The sequence below is a fragment of the Thalassophryne amazonica genome, chromosome 1 (genome assembly GCF_902500255.1).
Source record: "Thalassophryne amazonica chromosome 1, fThaAma1.1, whole genome shotgun sequence".
NCBI lineage: Eukaryota > Metazoa > Chordata > Actinopteri > Batrachoidiformes > Batrachoididae > Thalassophryne > Thalassophryne amazonica.
Window position 1 is genome coordinate 15,080,450 of NC_047103.1, and position 17,043 is coordinate 15,097,492.

The 17,043-nt window shown below is 43.1% G+C and overlaps 1 protein-coding gene across 3 annotated transcripts in view; it reads right to left on the reverse strand.

Annotated features, from left to right (window-relative positions):
* Positions 1–17,043, reverse strand: part of phldb2b (pleckstrin homology-like domain, family B, member 2b) — a 132,126-nt gene that overhangs the window by 97,341 nt on the left and 17,742 nt on the right. For all 3 annotated transcript variants that reach the window (XM_034165913.1, XM_034165919.1, XM_034165905.1), the window contains exons 2-5: positions 11,499–11,555; positions 3,926–4,049; positions 2,058–2,156; positions 1,091–1,174 (exon numbers count right to left, since the gene is read on the reverse strand). In XM_034165913.1, coding sequence (XP_034021804.1) covers positions 1,091–1,174; positions 2,058–2,156; positions 3,926–4,049; positions 11,499–11,555 — 364 coding nt within the window. The remainder of the gene's footprint in view (positions 1–1,090; positions 1,175–2,057; positions 2,157–3,925; positions 4,050–11,498; positions 11,556–17,043) is intronic.

Genomic DNA, 17,043 nt, shown 5'->3' on the forward strand with positions numbered 1-17,043 from the left:
CTTTCTGAAAATGGCCCTTACAGGAAAATACTTCACTCTGGTCACTTTGTTTGAGGTTATACTCTCAGCTGTTGTCATATATAAACACGCTCTCTCTTGCACAACTACATCAGTATGGCCACCACAGACAATGGACACTTTGTCAGCTATAACACTCTGAAATAAAGTATTTGATTTTGTTTGTGAATTTGTCCATTATTTTTGTCTTTTTCATCCAGTTGTATGCTTCTCCAAACCTCATGCTCCATATTGCTTTTTCACCCCCATCTACCTGAACCCCCCTTCATATCTCACATCAGGAGATCTGGTGGTGATTTGGCCATGTTGTATTAGGGCACATCTGGGCACCTCCTTCTGGAGGATCTCCAGGCACATACAATTAGGAAGAGACAATAAACAGCTTGGGAATGGCCTGGGAACCATTTGTGCACTCCCAGAGGTTGCTGGAGGATATCTCAGCACAGTGACGATCGTGTCTCTGGGAACTCATCCTTTGAGATCAAGAGATGCCTGGAAAAAATATGTGGAGTTACGACTGCTGTTTAGTGATGCCAATACCTTTCCAGGAGAACAAGGGTACTAGTTTTTCGAGTCCTGGTGTTTCCTGTATTGCTGTAAGACTGCGCAAATAACTACGGACCTAGATGTTGTTGCTACTAGGTCTCTTTGGAGGTTCCTTGGGTACCACTGCAATGACTTTGAGATGAGGAGTATCCCTTACATTATGTTGCAGTATCATCGTAACATCTTGGCCATGTCACCTGTCTCCGTGGATGATCCAGCTCACAGGTGCCTCAGTGTTGAGGACCCCAGTGGCTGGAGAAGAACAAGGGGACGCCTGCATTTCACCTGGATGTGGCACATAAATGGATATTTTAGAGATGAGGGAACAGACCGGTTGTCTGCCTGGGTGGTTGCCATCCAGGATCCAAGGCAGTTCTGTGGTGTCGTGAATGCGCCAAAGCATAGCATCAGTGCATGCTCCCAGATTTGACTTGACCTGACTTGTTTGTGACTAACAGAACGTGGCAAAACTAAATTTCCTAAATTCACTGAGAAGGTATCATGAGGGTGTTGTGGGATACTGTACCTTGTGTGAGTGGCGTTGGTACAGTCACTTGTACTCCGTCCAGACTACAGAGATGTCCACAGGGATCCAGAGTCACCACTCCTCCTGTGTTTTTGGTAAGATGGGTACAGTATTTAGATGATGGCTCCAAATTCCTATATTATCAAGCAAAACCAAGCTCCAAACAAAAAAAAAAAACAAATTTTGTAAAACCTATAATTATGTCTACTCAAATTATTTGAGTTAATAGATTGGTTTAAACCTTGCTAAGGGAAGCAATTCAATCATTATCAACCTAGCAAGCTAGTTAGCTAACAAACATATTTGCTGCAACCTAGACGTTATCAGGTAATTCAACACTCAGTAGTTACTTTAGCGCACAACACTAAACGCAATACTTTAAGATGCTTGTAGAAAAACTAAATAAATCATCAGCCTTATGTAGCGGCTGCACTCTGCATTGTGTTGTTATGACTCCGCCCATTCGCTCCCCTCGGGACACAAACTCACGATCCTCGGCATGGAAGTCGGAAACCCAGGGCTCTGGCCTTGTGACCAGAGAATCCTTTTGAGCTGTTGAGAGTGAGGTTTACTAACTACATCTGCACAGTGACACATGCTGTGCAAAAATGTTACACTCACCCCCCAAAACTCACTCCCATCCGGGTCACGGCACCATTGTAGCGGCTGCACTCTGCATTGTGTTGTTATGACTCTGCCCATTCGCTCCCCTCGGGACGCAAACTCACGATCCTCGGCATGGAAGTTGGACTCTCTAACCAGAAGGCTAAAACCCAGGGCTCTGGCCTTACGACCAGAGAATCCTTTTGAGCTGTTGGGAGTGAGCTTTACTAACTACATCTGCACAGTGACACCTGCTGGCCTCCGTTACACTTATTTAGGTATCCATACTAATTATCTTAAACACAAGGAGGTTGCTCACAACACTGCCGTCTTCATAAACGGTGTCCATACAACGTGAACTCACCTTCATTGCTGATAAGACAGTGTTCAGCTTCGATGCCGGGCCCCTGGATCGTAATATCTTGAGGAACGGGAGCATCATCTCGTCCGATGCGGGTCACTCCTGGAACATTGAACAAAGGGCTTGTTGATGAATAGGTAAACAGTTACATTTTGACACATTAAACAAGAAGCTATGAACTAGCAAATCCTTTGCTTAGCGCCGCGGGACATTCTGCACTGCATGACCTCATGACCTCAATAGCGAGGTCATGTGGTACCTAGCATGTGGAGGCCGTTGCAAGACTTGTATCTGGTGCAAACCAAAGGACAGCACAATTGTCATATTGCTTAAATAGAAAATGTGCTTGTGCGCTCATCTGTGTGCCCGAATTGAACAGACAAATTGCGCTGTAGATCAGCGAAAACCTACCCTAAAGACAACTGCAGAGTTCTGCTGGCATTTACACAGCACAATATTCAGACACGCCTTACAAAGGCGGTTTCTGAAAATGTAGACATTATGACCCCTTTAAACTGACAAAAGAGCAAAGAGGTCATAATGTAGTTTAAAGGAATATTTCAACATGCTGGATTTTAAATAGCTATTTTCCTTCTGTAGGCAGATTTTGGAGAAAAACAGACATTCAGTTCCTGCTTGAACTGGTCAACAAGCTGGGAAACTAAATGATACGAGGAGGAAAAAAGCCACCACTGTGGATAATCACCTTACTTTGAAGTATGACGCTCAAAGTAAGACGTAAAGAACTGCACATTGCTTTTTCTGACAATGTGTCACTGTTCTTACAGCCTAATGAAAAACTAATCTGTCTGACTGCATTGTGAATATAACGTCAGCTCTGTGAAACACACAGCTGTGTATGAGAGCGTCCAATGTTATCCTACAGACTCCGCCTCCGATCTGATGTCTGTCCGTGTGTATTCGTCATCTATGCATTTGCTCCAGGCTGCAGATTTGTAATCACTCTCTCGGGTTATCACATCGGCGATCGTGCTGCTGCCATGTTTCCACTCTTGTGTTCTGGCTCACGTAACCGCAAATGCAAATATACTTTGGCATCGTCTAGTTGTTGAGCTGATGAATGACACATGATTCATATGGACGCTCTGCTAATGCAATGAAGGATTTAACCAATCAGACTGGATGTCTTTTCCCCTGCTCCTCCCAGGTCTTTGCCAAGTTTCCACCAAATTTGGTACCACATGTGGATGATAGTTAAGCTGGGAATCACCTAGAAAAGGTTTGTTTCTGCAAAGGTCAAGGTCACTGGGGTCAAATGTCAAATTGATTATTATTTACACTGATATTCACCAAACCTGGAACACATATGGAGGTGGGTTCTGGAATTGCACAGATGAAGTGAAATGTACCAAAAGCAAATCAGTGGGGTCAAAGGTCAAAATGTAATGTTTTCACTCTCATTTGCACCAAGCCTGGCACACATATGGAGGTGGGTTCTGGAATTTCTCAGGCAAGGTCAAATTTGCTGATGGTCAATCACTGCAACCAAGATCCTGTCTGCTGGTCCGTTTGTTGACCTGCTCCTCTGAGGTTTATTTTAGTGATTTCTACCAAACTTGGCATCTCAATGAAGGTTGCCATGAAAGTTGGCCTTAAAGAATTAATTTTGTCAAAGGTCAAGGTCAAGGAATTTGATGGGTGGATTCCAGAGGTCAGCTGGAAGTTAATAATTTGGGAAAAGGTCAAGGTCATTGGAGTAAAATGCCCAAGGTGCTATTAAAGTAGTTTATTAAAAACTAGAACATCACAATTAGTGATGGATTTTAATTTCCCACAGGGTCATTCATTTATACAAGTAAGATAAGTAATTCAGAAACACCAAGCCTTTTCTTATTTCTGCTGCCGCCTACCTTCTTTGAGTGGTAGCAGAGTGACCGCCACGCTCAGCCTCCCACTGCCCAGGCTAACCAGGTGGGGTGTCCCCGTCTGGACTTTCAGCCCCTTCCCCGTGTCAATCAGGTCCAGAGGTGGAGACTGCAAGAATCAGCAGACAATGAAAAAAGTTCAACTTCATGCATAAGTTACAATAGGAATTCTTGTGGATTCACTAATGATGACCTCCGTTGAGGAGGTTATGTTCTTAACATTTTTAATGTCCAGTCAATAAAGACAGTATGTGTCATGCTTGTGTGTGGCATGTGTATGTACGGATACATGCTTGCAAACTTTAGAATTCATTGACATTAATTAGTTAATACTTGATATAATAATATATCAAGCATATATTTGCATCTCATTGATGTCATTTTAACAAGGCAAGACTTCCAGCAATTCAAGTGCATCTTTGGGTTTTTTTCTCTGTTGGTGGTAGTGTGGTGATGATGGGGGGGATTGGTGGTTGGGTGGTTGGTTTGTATGTAAGCAGGATTAATCAAAAACAAATGAAGTGGCTTTTGTTGTTTCTAATCTCCAGTAAAATCAAAAAGGACTTATTCAGGAAAATATTACACATTATTTGTTAATTTAATTTCATTTAATTTACAACACAGGATATGATGTAACTGGTTTCATGAAACTTGGTCAAGCAGTTGGTTTTGTTTTTGTTTTTTAGAGTAAAGGGGTGGATTCAGCATTTCAGAATACAATTTCAACATCATGAGATAAATTCTCGTATTATAGATATACAGTGGCTTGCAAAAGAATTTGGCCCCTTGGTATTTCACACATTTTGATTTCTTTATGGCATTTCAGATACAAAAAGTCAGGCTTCTCAACATAAAAAATTCAAAAATGATCTTTCTTAGACTCAAACTGAAAGTAAATTTCTACAAGTTGATATAAATTAAGTAAAAATATAAAAGCCAAGATGATGGGTTGCATAAGCATCCAGCCCCTTTGGTATAATACCTGTAAATAATCAGTTTAATTGCCAGTTTTCTTCAGACAAGTCAGAGGATGGATACATGAACATTTCCAAGTCACTGAATATGTCTTGAACTTTATTTACATCATTTATGAAGAAATACAAACAGTATGGCACTCTATGGTAAATCTGTGTGGAGGGTTTTATTAAAAAGAAGACTTGAAAGTTCAGCTACAATTTGCCAGAAGGTATATCTGAGATGCAAGCCTAGATTTAATGTTTTGGTGAAATAAAACCCTCCTCTGTATCACTTCATGATGAAGCTGTATAACTGGAGATACAAAATGCAAAACATGCACAATTTCTCCAATCACAGCCACAGAAGCCTGTAACTTCTTCTGGGTTGTCTGGGTGTCTTGGTGGCTTTCCTCACTCTTCTCCTTGCACAGTCACTCAGTTTTTGAGGACTGTCTACTCCACACAGATTTACCTTAGAGTGTCATACTGTTTGTATTTCTTCATAACTGATGTTATTATTATTTATGCAACCCATCATCTTGGCTTTTATATTTTTAATTAATTTGTATCAAGTTGTAGAAATTTACTTTCAGTTTGAGTCTAAGGAAGATCATTTTAGAAATTTTTGTATTGAGAAGCCTGATTTACTTTTTGTATTTGAAATGCCACAAACAAATTAAAATGCGTAAAATACCAAGGGGCCGAATACTTTTGCAAGCCACTGTATATTTTTGTGATACTTGTTCAAAGAGAGCTTAGAAAAAGAGTTTAATTTCATTTCTTGGGCACACATTACATATCTGGAGGCAAATCCACATAATGGAAACAATCACATATCCAGTTTTTATAACATGATGAAAAAGTTGAATCAGGAGTCTGTAACCAATATGATCATGCTTTAGGTCTGAGCTAAATGCGGCAATGCTTTAATCAGAAAGGTCAAGAAATGTAGGTCCTATTTTAACAGCAGTTGCAAAGTGGGTTGTGTACAGGGTGCTAGGCTGCGTGGGCTGTGTCCCAGTGTAACCTGCATCACTTCGTCCCACTCTAGGTTCGAACTCATAGCCCCTGGGAGGGGAGGCAGGCACTTTAACCACAGGCTAAAACCCACAGCCTCTGGCATCTGTCACCAGAGCGTGCTTTGGCCTTCAGGAGTGACGTTTATTTAAATTCTTCTGCACAGCACCACCTGCTGACCTCCATTACAAAAGTGCACTTTGCTTGTTAAGCAGCTGTAATCACCACTGCAGGTGACTAGGAATGATATGTGCAGGCAGAGTGTACGTACATTATGAAGCCCCTAATTTCACAGTTTTGCTCTTTCTGCAGCGTTAGACAGTGCTGGACTTTTGACCTGTTTTTGCTGGAACCGCTTTCTGGTGATGGATGATATGAACGGGCCAGCTCTGCACCCCACCACACCTCATTTTCAGACCAACCCATGGTATTGTTATGCATGAAAATAGCAACTGCGTCAGCTGGAAATTAGCCATAACACTAGCTTTGCTCCAAGCGTATAATGTTACCCTTAAAAAATAACTGAAAACTCTACTTGGGGGCCTTTTGCTAGTAAATTGATTTACATATAATTTGGTGAAAAGTTTGGGTCTAATCTTAAGTAAAAACTATTATAGTCTTGAATGGATCAAAAATTTTTGCAAACATTTTGTTATGTGCTGACGCGGGTCAGAGAACTGAACCAGCATCTGACAATGGCCCAGCGCTAAATAACCAGAAAGCGGTTCCAAGAAACAAATTTATTCCCCCTCATGTGCAATAATCCGTGTACAACATAAATAGTCAGCTGTCTTGGCAAGGTGAAGGATGGTGCGCTCTTCAGCACCCAAATGGATCAAAGCCCGGCACTTCTGGACTCAGATTCACCGCCGAACACCCCCCAGGTGAATACGACAAACTGACTCTGTGAAGGACGGAAAAGGTGAGGTAAGTCAACAGAGCTACAACAAATATCCTTCAGAGGCACACACTATCAGCAACACATTCAGGTCTGAATGTAAGCTTTATGTAAATGAGCAGCTTCTCACAACAGGTGGAGGATCATCAATCCGTACGCCACGGCAGTGAGAAGCAAACTGCACAATTCTCATCAGTGTTCAAATATACTGCGTAACAAAACGCCAAATTACTATTAACGATTATTCAGACAATAATCACCTCTGATGTGTGCTGACAGCATGTGTCCCTCACCTGTCCTCCTTCACAAGCACGATGTGTCAAACCCTGGCGCGGTCCTCAGCGTCTCACAACCGAACGTCACAAAGTCGAGTTCCCGGCAATTCTGCTCAAATCACTCATGGCTTAAATGCAGAACGCCATCTCATTATCTGCTTCAGCTGAAAGTCTTTAAGTCTGCAAGTGAGCATCATCCACAGGTGCTGCAAGTTGTTAGGCCTGCACGTGAACATCCTCCACAGGTGCAGCCAATAGTTCTGATGAGGGTGAAGGACTCTTCCGCCAGCACCTTCTCCACAGAAAAAAAACAGTTTGCATACCACCTGGAGAGCAAAGAAAAGAAAACAACACCAAAATATCCAGCCAAACCCCCAACACACAACACATTTCTTCAACCGGATGCAGTGTTTCTGTGTAGGCTCTCAGTTGTCCAGGTGGTTTCCATAGTAGAGAAGCTTGAATCTTCGACTGGACTGGGTTGCTTGACACGAGGACGTTTCGCTTCAAATTGCAGAAGCTTCCTTAGCTAAAATTCTTGCTCTGGTAGTCTGACTTCTGTCTTGACTCTTGTAGAGAAGAATAAACAGAAGCCACAAAAGCTGGAGTTTTAAACCTAACCAGACCCCTCCTACCGAGAGGCAGACTTCTATAGGCTGGTGACTAAACAATAGCTCTAATTAGCACCTATTGTGCTCTAGTAAGCACCCTCCTGATGACAGGGCAGCTGTCCCTCCTAATGATGGGATGGAAGTCTCTCCTGGTGGCTCCCTTGACGACTCTCCTGATGACGTGAATGACTCATTACCATGAACAAAAGACTGAAACTGCTTTGACCTGAGTACCCCATTGTAAACAGGGGACAAAGCATGTCTCCGACCCCCTTCCAGGTTAAGCCCCTTTCACACCGGGGGTGCTCCTGGTTGCTCCCAGTTGCGCTGTGCATCATGACGACGCCACGTGGAAGCAACTCAGTGCCAAGATGATGCAGCTCGGCGCCACAACAGCGTGAGGGCGCAAAGGAGTAAGCAAGTTGGGCACCGAAAAATTAAACCTGTTTAATTTTTTTGGCGTCCTGTGCTTGGCGCAGAAAGGAAGTGGTTCCAGGGCAAGTCGGGACAAAGAGGCGTAATTCAGGGCAAAGAGGCTTACCCGACGTGACTCGAAGCCAATTTATGATTCCTGCTGTGTTCCATTGTTCCCACAGTATAAATCACACAGGATTGTTGTTATACCGTGTACTTAATGCAGTAAAAACTACATGCTGAAGAAAAAAAAAAGCAGAATGATTGCCAGAAATATCCAGTAAAAAGTCTGGACATCTCTAGTCCACTCATGGACGTTCGTTCACGTGCGCACATGTGAACAATTAAAAGAAAAAAAAGTCTGGCTCCAGGCATTAGTTCCTTGTTCTCTGCCAAACTCTCACATCACAGTTAAAAAAGGGACACAAAAGGACATAAGTCCTGAGACAGGACATGTTAACATCAAATAGAAATCCAGACATCTCCACATTCACTTGAAGGTTTGTTCGCGCGCGCGTATCTCACGGTCAAAGGAGGAAAGAAGAAAAAAAATGTCTGCAGGCAGTTAGTTCCTTTCTCTCCTCAAACTCTCTTATCACAGTTAAAAAGGACATAAGTCCAGGACATGTCAACTTCAAGTTGAACTCCAGACATCTCCACATTTGCTTTAAAGGATGGTTCGTGCACGCGCGTGCACGCGCATCTCGTGGTCAAAGAAGGAAAGAACAGACAGCAAAAACAGCTCACTACTTCCAAGGGCAGCGACGTGTGTGTACTGTGTTCAGAAAACAGACTGGATGAGAGGCAGAAAATGAGGCTATTTAAAGTTTAGAGTGAGGGGGAGCAACTGGCAGCAACTGGCAGCACCTGGCAGCCAAACTCGCAGCGCAACAAGACGTCATCAGGCACAAGCCGACACAGTAATTAACTGGCAATTAACTCCAAACAGCGCGGTTTTTCGGCGTCATCATGGCGCAGTAGGGAGCAACAGGGAGCAGCCCCGGTGTGAAAGGGGCTTTAAGGCTGGGTTTCAACTGTTTCACATAGAATGCCTCTTTGACCCCTCTCTCAAACCATTTCTTCTCTCTGGCTAAGATTTTAACTTCCTTGTCCTCAAACGTGTGGTTAGTGTCTTTAAGGTGGAGATGAACTGCAGACTGAGGTCCACTGGCGACCTCTCTGCGGTGCTGGTATAGCCTCTTGTGTAAAGGTTGCTTAGTCTCACCTATGTAGTGTTCGTTCCAGTTTTCTGATAGAATACACTACATTGCTCTGTTTGTAACTAGGGATCCTGTCCTTAGGGTGAACTAATTTCTGTCTCAAGGTGTTAACCAGTTTAAAGTAAACTGGGATTTTGTGCTGTCTGAAGATCCTCTGTAATTTTTCCCCTACTCCTGCTAAATAAGGGAGAGACACTCTTCTTCTTGTCGCCGTCTCCTGTCTACCTGGTCTCTTTGTTTTCTGGGACTTCTGCACTTTGTCCAGGGACCATCGTGGGTACCCATACTGTGAGGGCTTTCCGTACAAGTTGTTGTTCTTTAGCCCTTCCCTCTGCAGTTGTGGGCACCTGTAGGGCTCTGTGTTGAAGAGTCCTGATCACCCCGAGCTTATGTTCAAGGGGGTGGTTTGAGCCAAAGAGTAGATATTGGTCAGTGTGAGTGGGTTTTCTGTAAACCCCTGTCTGCAGCTGCCTGTTCTCTCCAATCGTAACATCACAGTCCAAGAAGGCTAAATGGTTGTTTCTGGTATCCTCACGTGTGAACTTGATATCGGAATCCACCAAGTTGATGTGTTCTGTAAAGTCCTCAACCTCCTGTTGCTTGATTTTAACCCATGTGTCATTGACATATCTGAACCAGTGACTGGGAGAGATTCCCGTGAAAGACGTCAAGGCTGTCTTCTCCACTTGCTCCATGTACAGATTGGCCACAATGGGGATACCGGAGACCCCATCGCACAACCATGGATCTGCCTGTAGTAATTCCCCCTAAACAGGAAAAACGTGGTGTTAAGACAGATCTCCAAGAGTTGGCAGAAGTGGTCTGGTGTGAGTTTGATCCTTTCAAATAGAGACACATCCTCCAGCAGTCTCTGCCTCACAGCTGAGATGGCCTCAGCGGTGGGGATGCAGGTGAATAATGATGTCACATCAAATGACACCATAGTTTCATCTGCCTCCAGCTGCAGGTAATTGATCTTGTTCACAAAATCTTGTGTGTTCTCCACATGGTGGTCTGAGTTACCCACTACGGGAGCCAAAATCCACTTGAGGTGCTTGGCCAAATTGTATGTGATGGAATCTGTGCTACATATAATAGGCCTGAGTGGCACGTCCTGTTTGTGGATTTTGGGCAGTCCATAGATGCATGGAGTGGCGTCCCCAGGGTACAGTCTGTAGTATGTCTGCCTGTCGATGAGTCCCTCTTTCTCCAGGTTTTGGAGGTAGCTAATGATTTTCTTCTTATAGCCGCTCGTGGGGTCTCTCTTCAGACGTTCGTATGTATTGGAGTCACTGAGCAAGTTGTTGATCTTGGCCTCGTAGTCCGATGTGTTCAGGACCACCGTGCATCTGCCTTTATCCACTGGCAGGACAAGGATGCTTTGGTACTTCTGCAGTGCTGACAAAGCTTTCTGTTCTTCTCCTGTGATGTTGGACTGAGGAGGCTTGAACTGCAGACCTCAGACTGCAGTTCATCTCCACCTTAAAGACACTAAACACACGTTTGAGGACAAGGAAGTTAAAATCTTAGCCAGAGAAAAGAAACGGTTTGAGAGAGGGGTCAAAGAGGCATTCTATGTGAAACAGTTGAAACCCAGCCTTAACCGGGGAGGGGGTCTGAGACACGCTTTATCCCCTGTTTACAATGGGGTTCTCAGGTCAAAGCAGTTTCAATCTTTTGTTCATGGTAATGAGTCATTCACGTCATCAGGAGAGTCGTCAAGGGAGCCATCAGGAGAGGCTTCTGTCCCATTATTAGGAGGGACAGCTGCCCTGTCATTAGGAGGGTGCTTACTAGAGCACAATAGGTGTTAATTAGAGCTATTGTTTAGTCACCAGCCTATAGCAGTCAGCCTCTCGGTAGGAGGGGTCTGGTTAGGTTTAAAACTCCAGCTTTTGTGGCTTCTGTTTATTCTTCTCTACAAGAGTCAAGACAGAAGTCAGACTACCAGAGCAAGAATTTTAGCTGAGGAAGCTTCTGCGATTTGAAGCGAAACGTCATCGCGTCAAGCAACCCAGTCCAGTTGAAGATTCAAGCTTCTCTACAACCAGATGCAGTGATTAGCTGTTGGTGGAAGGTTTGATTTTTTTTTTCTTCCCCAAATGAAACTGGGACTGTTTACTGTTGTTTATTAGTGTAAGTTGATAATTTTGTGGTGTTTCTGTACCTTGGGTTCAGCTGAAGACATTTGCTCTGACTCTCGTCTGAACATCATCTGTGAGTCCTGCAGTAAAGACGGAGAGAAAACATTTCAGATTAAACTGAGAACACACTACTTATATTTAGAGGAGGATACTGCAGTTTTTACACAGGTACTTTACATTACATCCTGCATGCCTGCACACCCACAACCACAAAGATTTAACAGACGTACATCAGCACACTATAGACATACAAGTGCATGATCATAATGCTGTGCACGTGCACAGTTGCTGCACGAGAAGAACTCTGTGTCAAAGTGTTCTATCTATCTATCTACCGTGTTGTGGGAAATCTGCATCATTACACTGTTTGTGAGGAAGGTAGAGCCCGTGTGGTTGTGCTCCATCATTTGCATTGACTGACCGTTGACTGTGACTTTATGCATGCAACTTGGTGGTGACCTTGCCATATCTGGGACTGAATGTGAAGGTCATAGGTCAAGATCCACAGTCATTCAGTTCAAAAGTCAGAGCACAAAGGTCTAAGTTCATTTGCTTATGTTCTAAAGTTGAAGAAAATGACCTTTAACCTGGCAGCACGGTGGCTGAAGTGTGAAGTTTTCTGGAGACGATCTGTGTTAAAAGCACACAGTTGATCATTTCTGGCACTGACATCCTCCATATATCTCTGTCCACCGGATCCTCCCCCAGTCACAGCCCCCCCCCACCACCAAATGAACCACCCCCATCTTGCTGCTCCCCACCAGTGTAATAATATGATACAAACCAGAGTTATTAAAGTTTTGTATTTTTCATTTGTTTGTAGTTTTATTTCATTTAAAAAATTTGTTTTCAAGGCAGCATGGTGGCTTAGTGGTTCACACTGTTGCTTCACAGCAAGACAGTCATGGGATCGATTCCCACCTATGGAGTTGGCCTGTTCTCTCCGTGTTTGTGTTAGTTCCCTCCAGGTGCTGCGGCTTCCTCCCACATCCAGAGACATGCAGGTTAGGTGGATTGGAGAGTTTAAATTGTTCGTAGGTGTGTGTGTGTGTGTGTGTGTGTGTGTCTGTTTGTCTATATGTGGCCCTGAGACAGACTGGTGTCCCGTCACCCCCCCCCCCCACCCCGCGACCCTTAATTGGAGTAAACAGGTATAGAAAATTGGTGGATGGATGACCTTTAACCTTGATATTCTGCATGCGTCCCTGAGATTTAAAGTTACATGATTTCATTTAGTTGTATTTTTTATTTAATTTATTTTTGTTAAATCCAGTTAATTTATGTACTTCTTTAAAAATGGTCAGAATATGAATTAAGCATGGAGAAATGTCCCAAATTCAATGCAGGATGAGCTTTTATACCAGCACAAATCTATGACGAGGGAGAAGAAAATGTGGACATAAAAGGAAACAAATTCATTTAAAAAAAAAGGCCTAAAAAATGTGCATGTGTGTTTTGAGAAAACACACTCGGCCCAAGTGCCAAACTCAACCCACTCTGAACCCTGCAATTCAGTGTGGCAGAACAACTCGGCCAGCTTTCGTCTGTGCGTGAACATGTGCACGGCGAAGAGTGAAACTGCAGCAATGATTACAGCGTGCGAGAAACCACGTCAACCACGTGTCCTCTTCCACCTCCTGTGAGCCGCTATCCTCCTCTTCCTTTGTTTTAGTGGCTGATTATTACATTTCTTCACCATCAACGTCGTATTTGTTTGAACATTCTTTCATCAAACTACTTGTCGTTTCTGCTCTTTTTGAAACCTTATCAGGCGTCTGATACAATCCTGCCCTCATTCATCACCGACACAAAGGCTCCAACTGATGGTTTTTTGTGCCAATCTTCAACTTAAATCTGTTTGTCTGTTTCACACATTTTTTTTTATCTTATTGCAAATTTTATTTTACTTGCACATTTTTTTTTTTTTTTTACTGTGAATTATTCTGTGTTTAGCATATATTTATACATGTCGTACAGAGAGAATGCAGCTCAAACTGAAGGCAAATTCCTTATATTCTTGTGGATACTTGGTGAATAAAGGCTATTCTGATTCTGGTCTTTTGCCTGCTGGGAGTTTTTTTTTTTTTTTTTTGTGAAATGTGAGGGTGCGACTGACTTTAGTGGGAGTGAACGTGTGAAAATGGACCTTACAGATGCGTCAACAGGCTCCAAAACATTCCAGATATTACCTCTCTGCATGCCGTGAAACCGGCACAGCCAGCCAGCATTTTTAACAATTTTAACATGCTCCTCCCTGAAGGGAATTTCTCCAAGGACTCTCAACAAATTATTCTTATATTTTCTCAGCACCAGTGAAGGCTGCCTTTAAAAAAAAAAAAAAAAAACTTTTGCAGGGTTTCAATTCAGGGGCTTCGGACTAGCGTTTAAGGTTATTGTCACCCTTTAGTCAAATTAGCCACAAGCAACAGCAACAAAGCAACAACCTGCTATTTATTTTCAATCAGAGTGGTCATTTTCTAACGATAAGAGACAACAGTCGCTATGCTAGGTTCTACCTAGGTGGGGCCAAAATAGATGAGAAGTCTATTTTTTACTAATGCTGAGTGATGCAACATGGCGGCTGCCAATACGTGTAAAAACATGACGTCAGCTGGTTGTTTGCTCCAACAAAATAATCCAAGATGGCGGAATACAGCTGTATTTTGGAATAAATAAATTTGGTATTTTTTTTCCCTCATATATTTTGTAAGCTAGCAAGAAATAAAGACTTCTAAATCTAAAAATGTTGTCTTTGTAACCAGATAACACATGTGAAGTGATTTACCTGACATCTTACAAAGATGTTAGCATGCTAACTACTGATATGGGAAAGTCACTGTGACACAAATCAACAAACTTTAGTTCTGTTAAGCAGTCAATGGAGGAAAAAAAACACCTGTTAGTAGGGAGGGGTGTTATTTCAAAAAATTTGGAAATCTATAAATGTTTGCATGGAATATGGAAATATACATGGGATAAACCATAGCAGGATAAATTTTGGGTCATTTGGTTCCAAAAACCCATATGGATGGAGCCAGTGAAGATAACGGGTTCAAAAATTACCAAAAATATCGACGAAAATGTTATATCTTGAGAACCGCTGCACCTAGAGACTTGAAATTTGGCTCCAAATGTTGCTTGACCCCAAGTTTATATTCAACTTCTATAGTAACAATGTTTTTAAGAGTAATTGACAAAAAAAAAACTAATTTGGGGTTCCCCCCGAGGAGCTGGGGGAGGTGTGTGTGGATCGGGAGGTCTGGGCGGTTTTGCTTGAGCTGCTGCCCCCGCGACCCGACTCCGGATAAAGCGGAAGAAAATGGATGGATGGGTGGATGGATGTTACAACTGTAACAGGTTCTGGGTTCAAATCCCACCCCTGCCACTTCTCCATGTAATGTGGAGTTGCGTCAGGAAGGGCATCCGGCGTAAAACCTGTGCCAATTCAACATGCAGATCCACCTGTTATGTGCAGACGCGGGTTGAGGAGCGGAACAGCGTCTGACTGAACCCAGCGCTAAATAACCAGAAAGCGGTTCCAAACACAAAACAGTTTTATTCCCTCCTGTGCAATAATCTGTGTACAACATAAATGTGCGGTTGTCTGGCGAGGTGAAGGACGGCGCGCTCTCCAGCGCCCAAATGGATCAAAGCTCGGCGCTTCTGGACCGAGACTCACCGCCGAACACCCCCCAGGTGGATACGACAAACTGACTCTGTGAAGGATGGAAAAGGTGAGGTAAGTCAACAGAGCTATTACAAATATCCTTCAGAGGCACACACTATCAGCAACACATTCAGGTCTGAATTTAAGCTTAATGTAAATGAGCAGCTTCTCACAACAGGTGGAGGATCATCAGTCCGTACGCCACGGCAGTGAGAAGCAAACTGCACAATTCTCATCAATGTTCAAATATACTGGGTAACAAAATGCCAAATTACTATTAACAATCATTCAGACAATAATCACCTCTGATGTGTGCTGACAGCATGTGTGCCTCACCCGTCCTCCTTCACAGGCACGATGTGTCAAACCCTGGCGTGGTCCTCAGCGTCTCACAAACGAACGTCACAAGGTCGAGTTCCCGGCAATTCTGCTCGAATCACTCATGGCTTAAATGCAGAATGCCATCTCATTATCTGCTTCAGCTGAAAGTCTTTAAGTTTGCACGTGAGCATCATTCACAGGTGCTGCAAGTCATTAGGCCTGCACGTGAACATCCTCCACAAGTGCAGCCAATAGTGCTGATGAGGGTGAAGGATTCTTCTGCCAGCACCTTCTCCACAGAAAAAAACAGTTTGCATACCACCTGGAGAGCAAAGAAAAGAAAACACCAAAATATCCAGCCACACCCCCCAACACACAACACCACCTTGGATTTGCTGTGGCGACCCCGAGTGCAAACAAGGAAGCAGCCGAAGGGACTTACTTACTTTATGTTACAATTGTAACAAACAAAAACCTATGTAGTTTTTATTTCAGGAACATCAGTTGAGTATAATCATTACATGTAAAGAATGACATGGCCACAATGAACTAATTATAAGCAACAGAGTGGTTTTCTACGTCAACAGCACATATACGACACACGCGTTACTGAAATTTTCAAACGCTCCATCCATATGGGTTTTTGGAATGACCCAAAAATTATACTGTTATGGTTTATTCCATGTATCTTTCTATATTCCATGCAAAAATGTATAGATTTCAAAAATGTTTGAACTAACACCCCTCCCTACTGTTAGTGACCTTGTCGAGTTTTTCTGTCCTTTAAAATTTATCATTAAACATTGTACACATTAACACCAAGTAACCAGGAGCTGGCTATGTCCTGCATGGGAACGTCCATCAAGTGACAAACGCTCATTTCTAGGTCATGTGACCGTACCATTAGGATTAAGACATCAGTGCCCAAAAAGTCTTTTCTCATTGTAAAACCTGATAGGTTCAACTCAAACATGGGTTATGGTTTGGGGGTAGTGTTAGGAATTAGTGTATTGAAGTTTTGGTCACAAGGCCACGTCTAACCTCCAGCTCCAGGCCACCACGGTACCACAGAAAGGCCTTAGTTGGTTTCAAAAAATGTTAAATTAGAGCCAAAAGAAACTTGTGTATCTCAAAGAATTTGATGCCAAAATGGATACCATGTGACCAGCACTTCCTGCGATATGGCGTTCATGGAAATACATGCGGATGGATGTAATGATGGTGATAATGTTCAGTATTTGAATAATTTGTCTTTGGATTCTTCAGCTCTGTGAAATAGGTGAATCAGTGTGTGAATTACGAAGTCAGAAGAAAACAAGTAAGTCACTGTGATTGATGTGCGATAAGACGGCTGTTTGCAAAGAGAGGCTGAGCTGATGCTGATATCTCACTCTCCTCCTTTTCCTTTCGGACACAGGAAACACAAATCCAAGTCAGCCGCGAGCACTTCCTTCAATTCAGCTCCAGACCCCGACTGGAGTCGCTTCCTTTGCTGCTTTCACACCCTCATTGCCTCTATACACAAAAACTATCACACTCATATGCGTGCACATGCACGCAGAGGCCTTCACAGCCCAGAT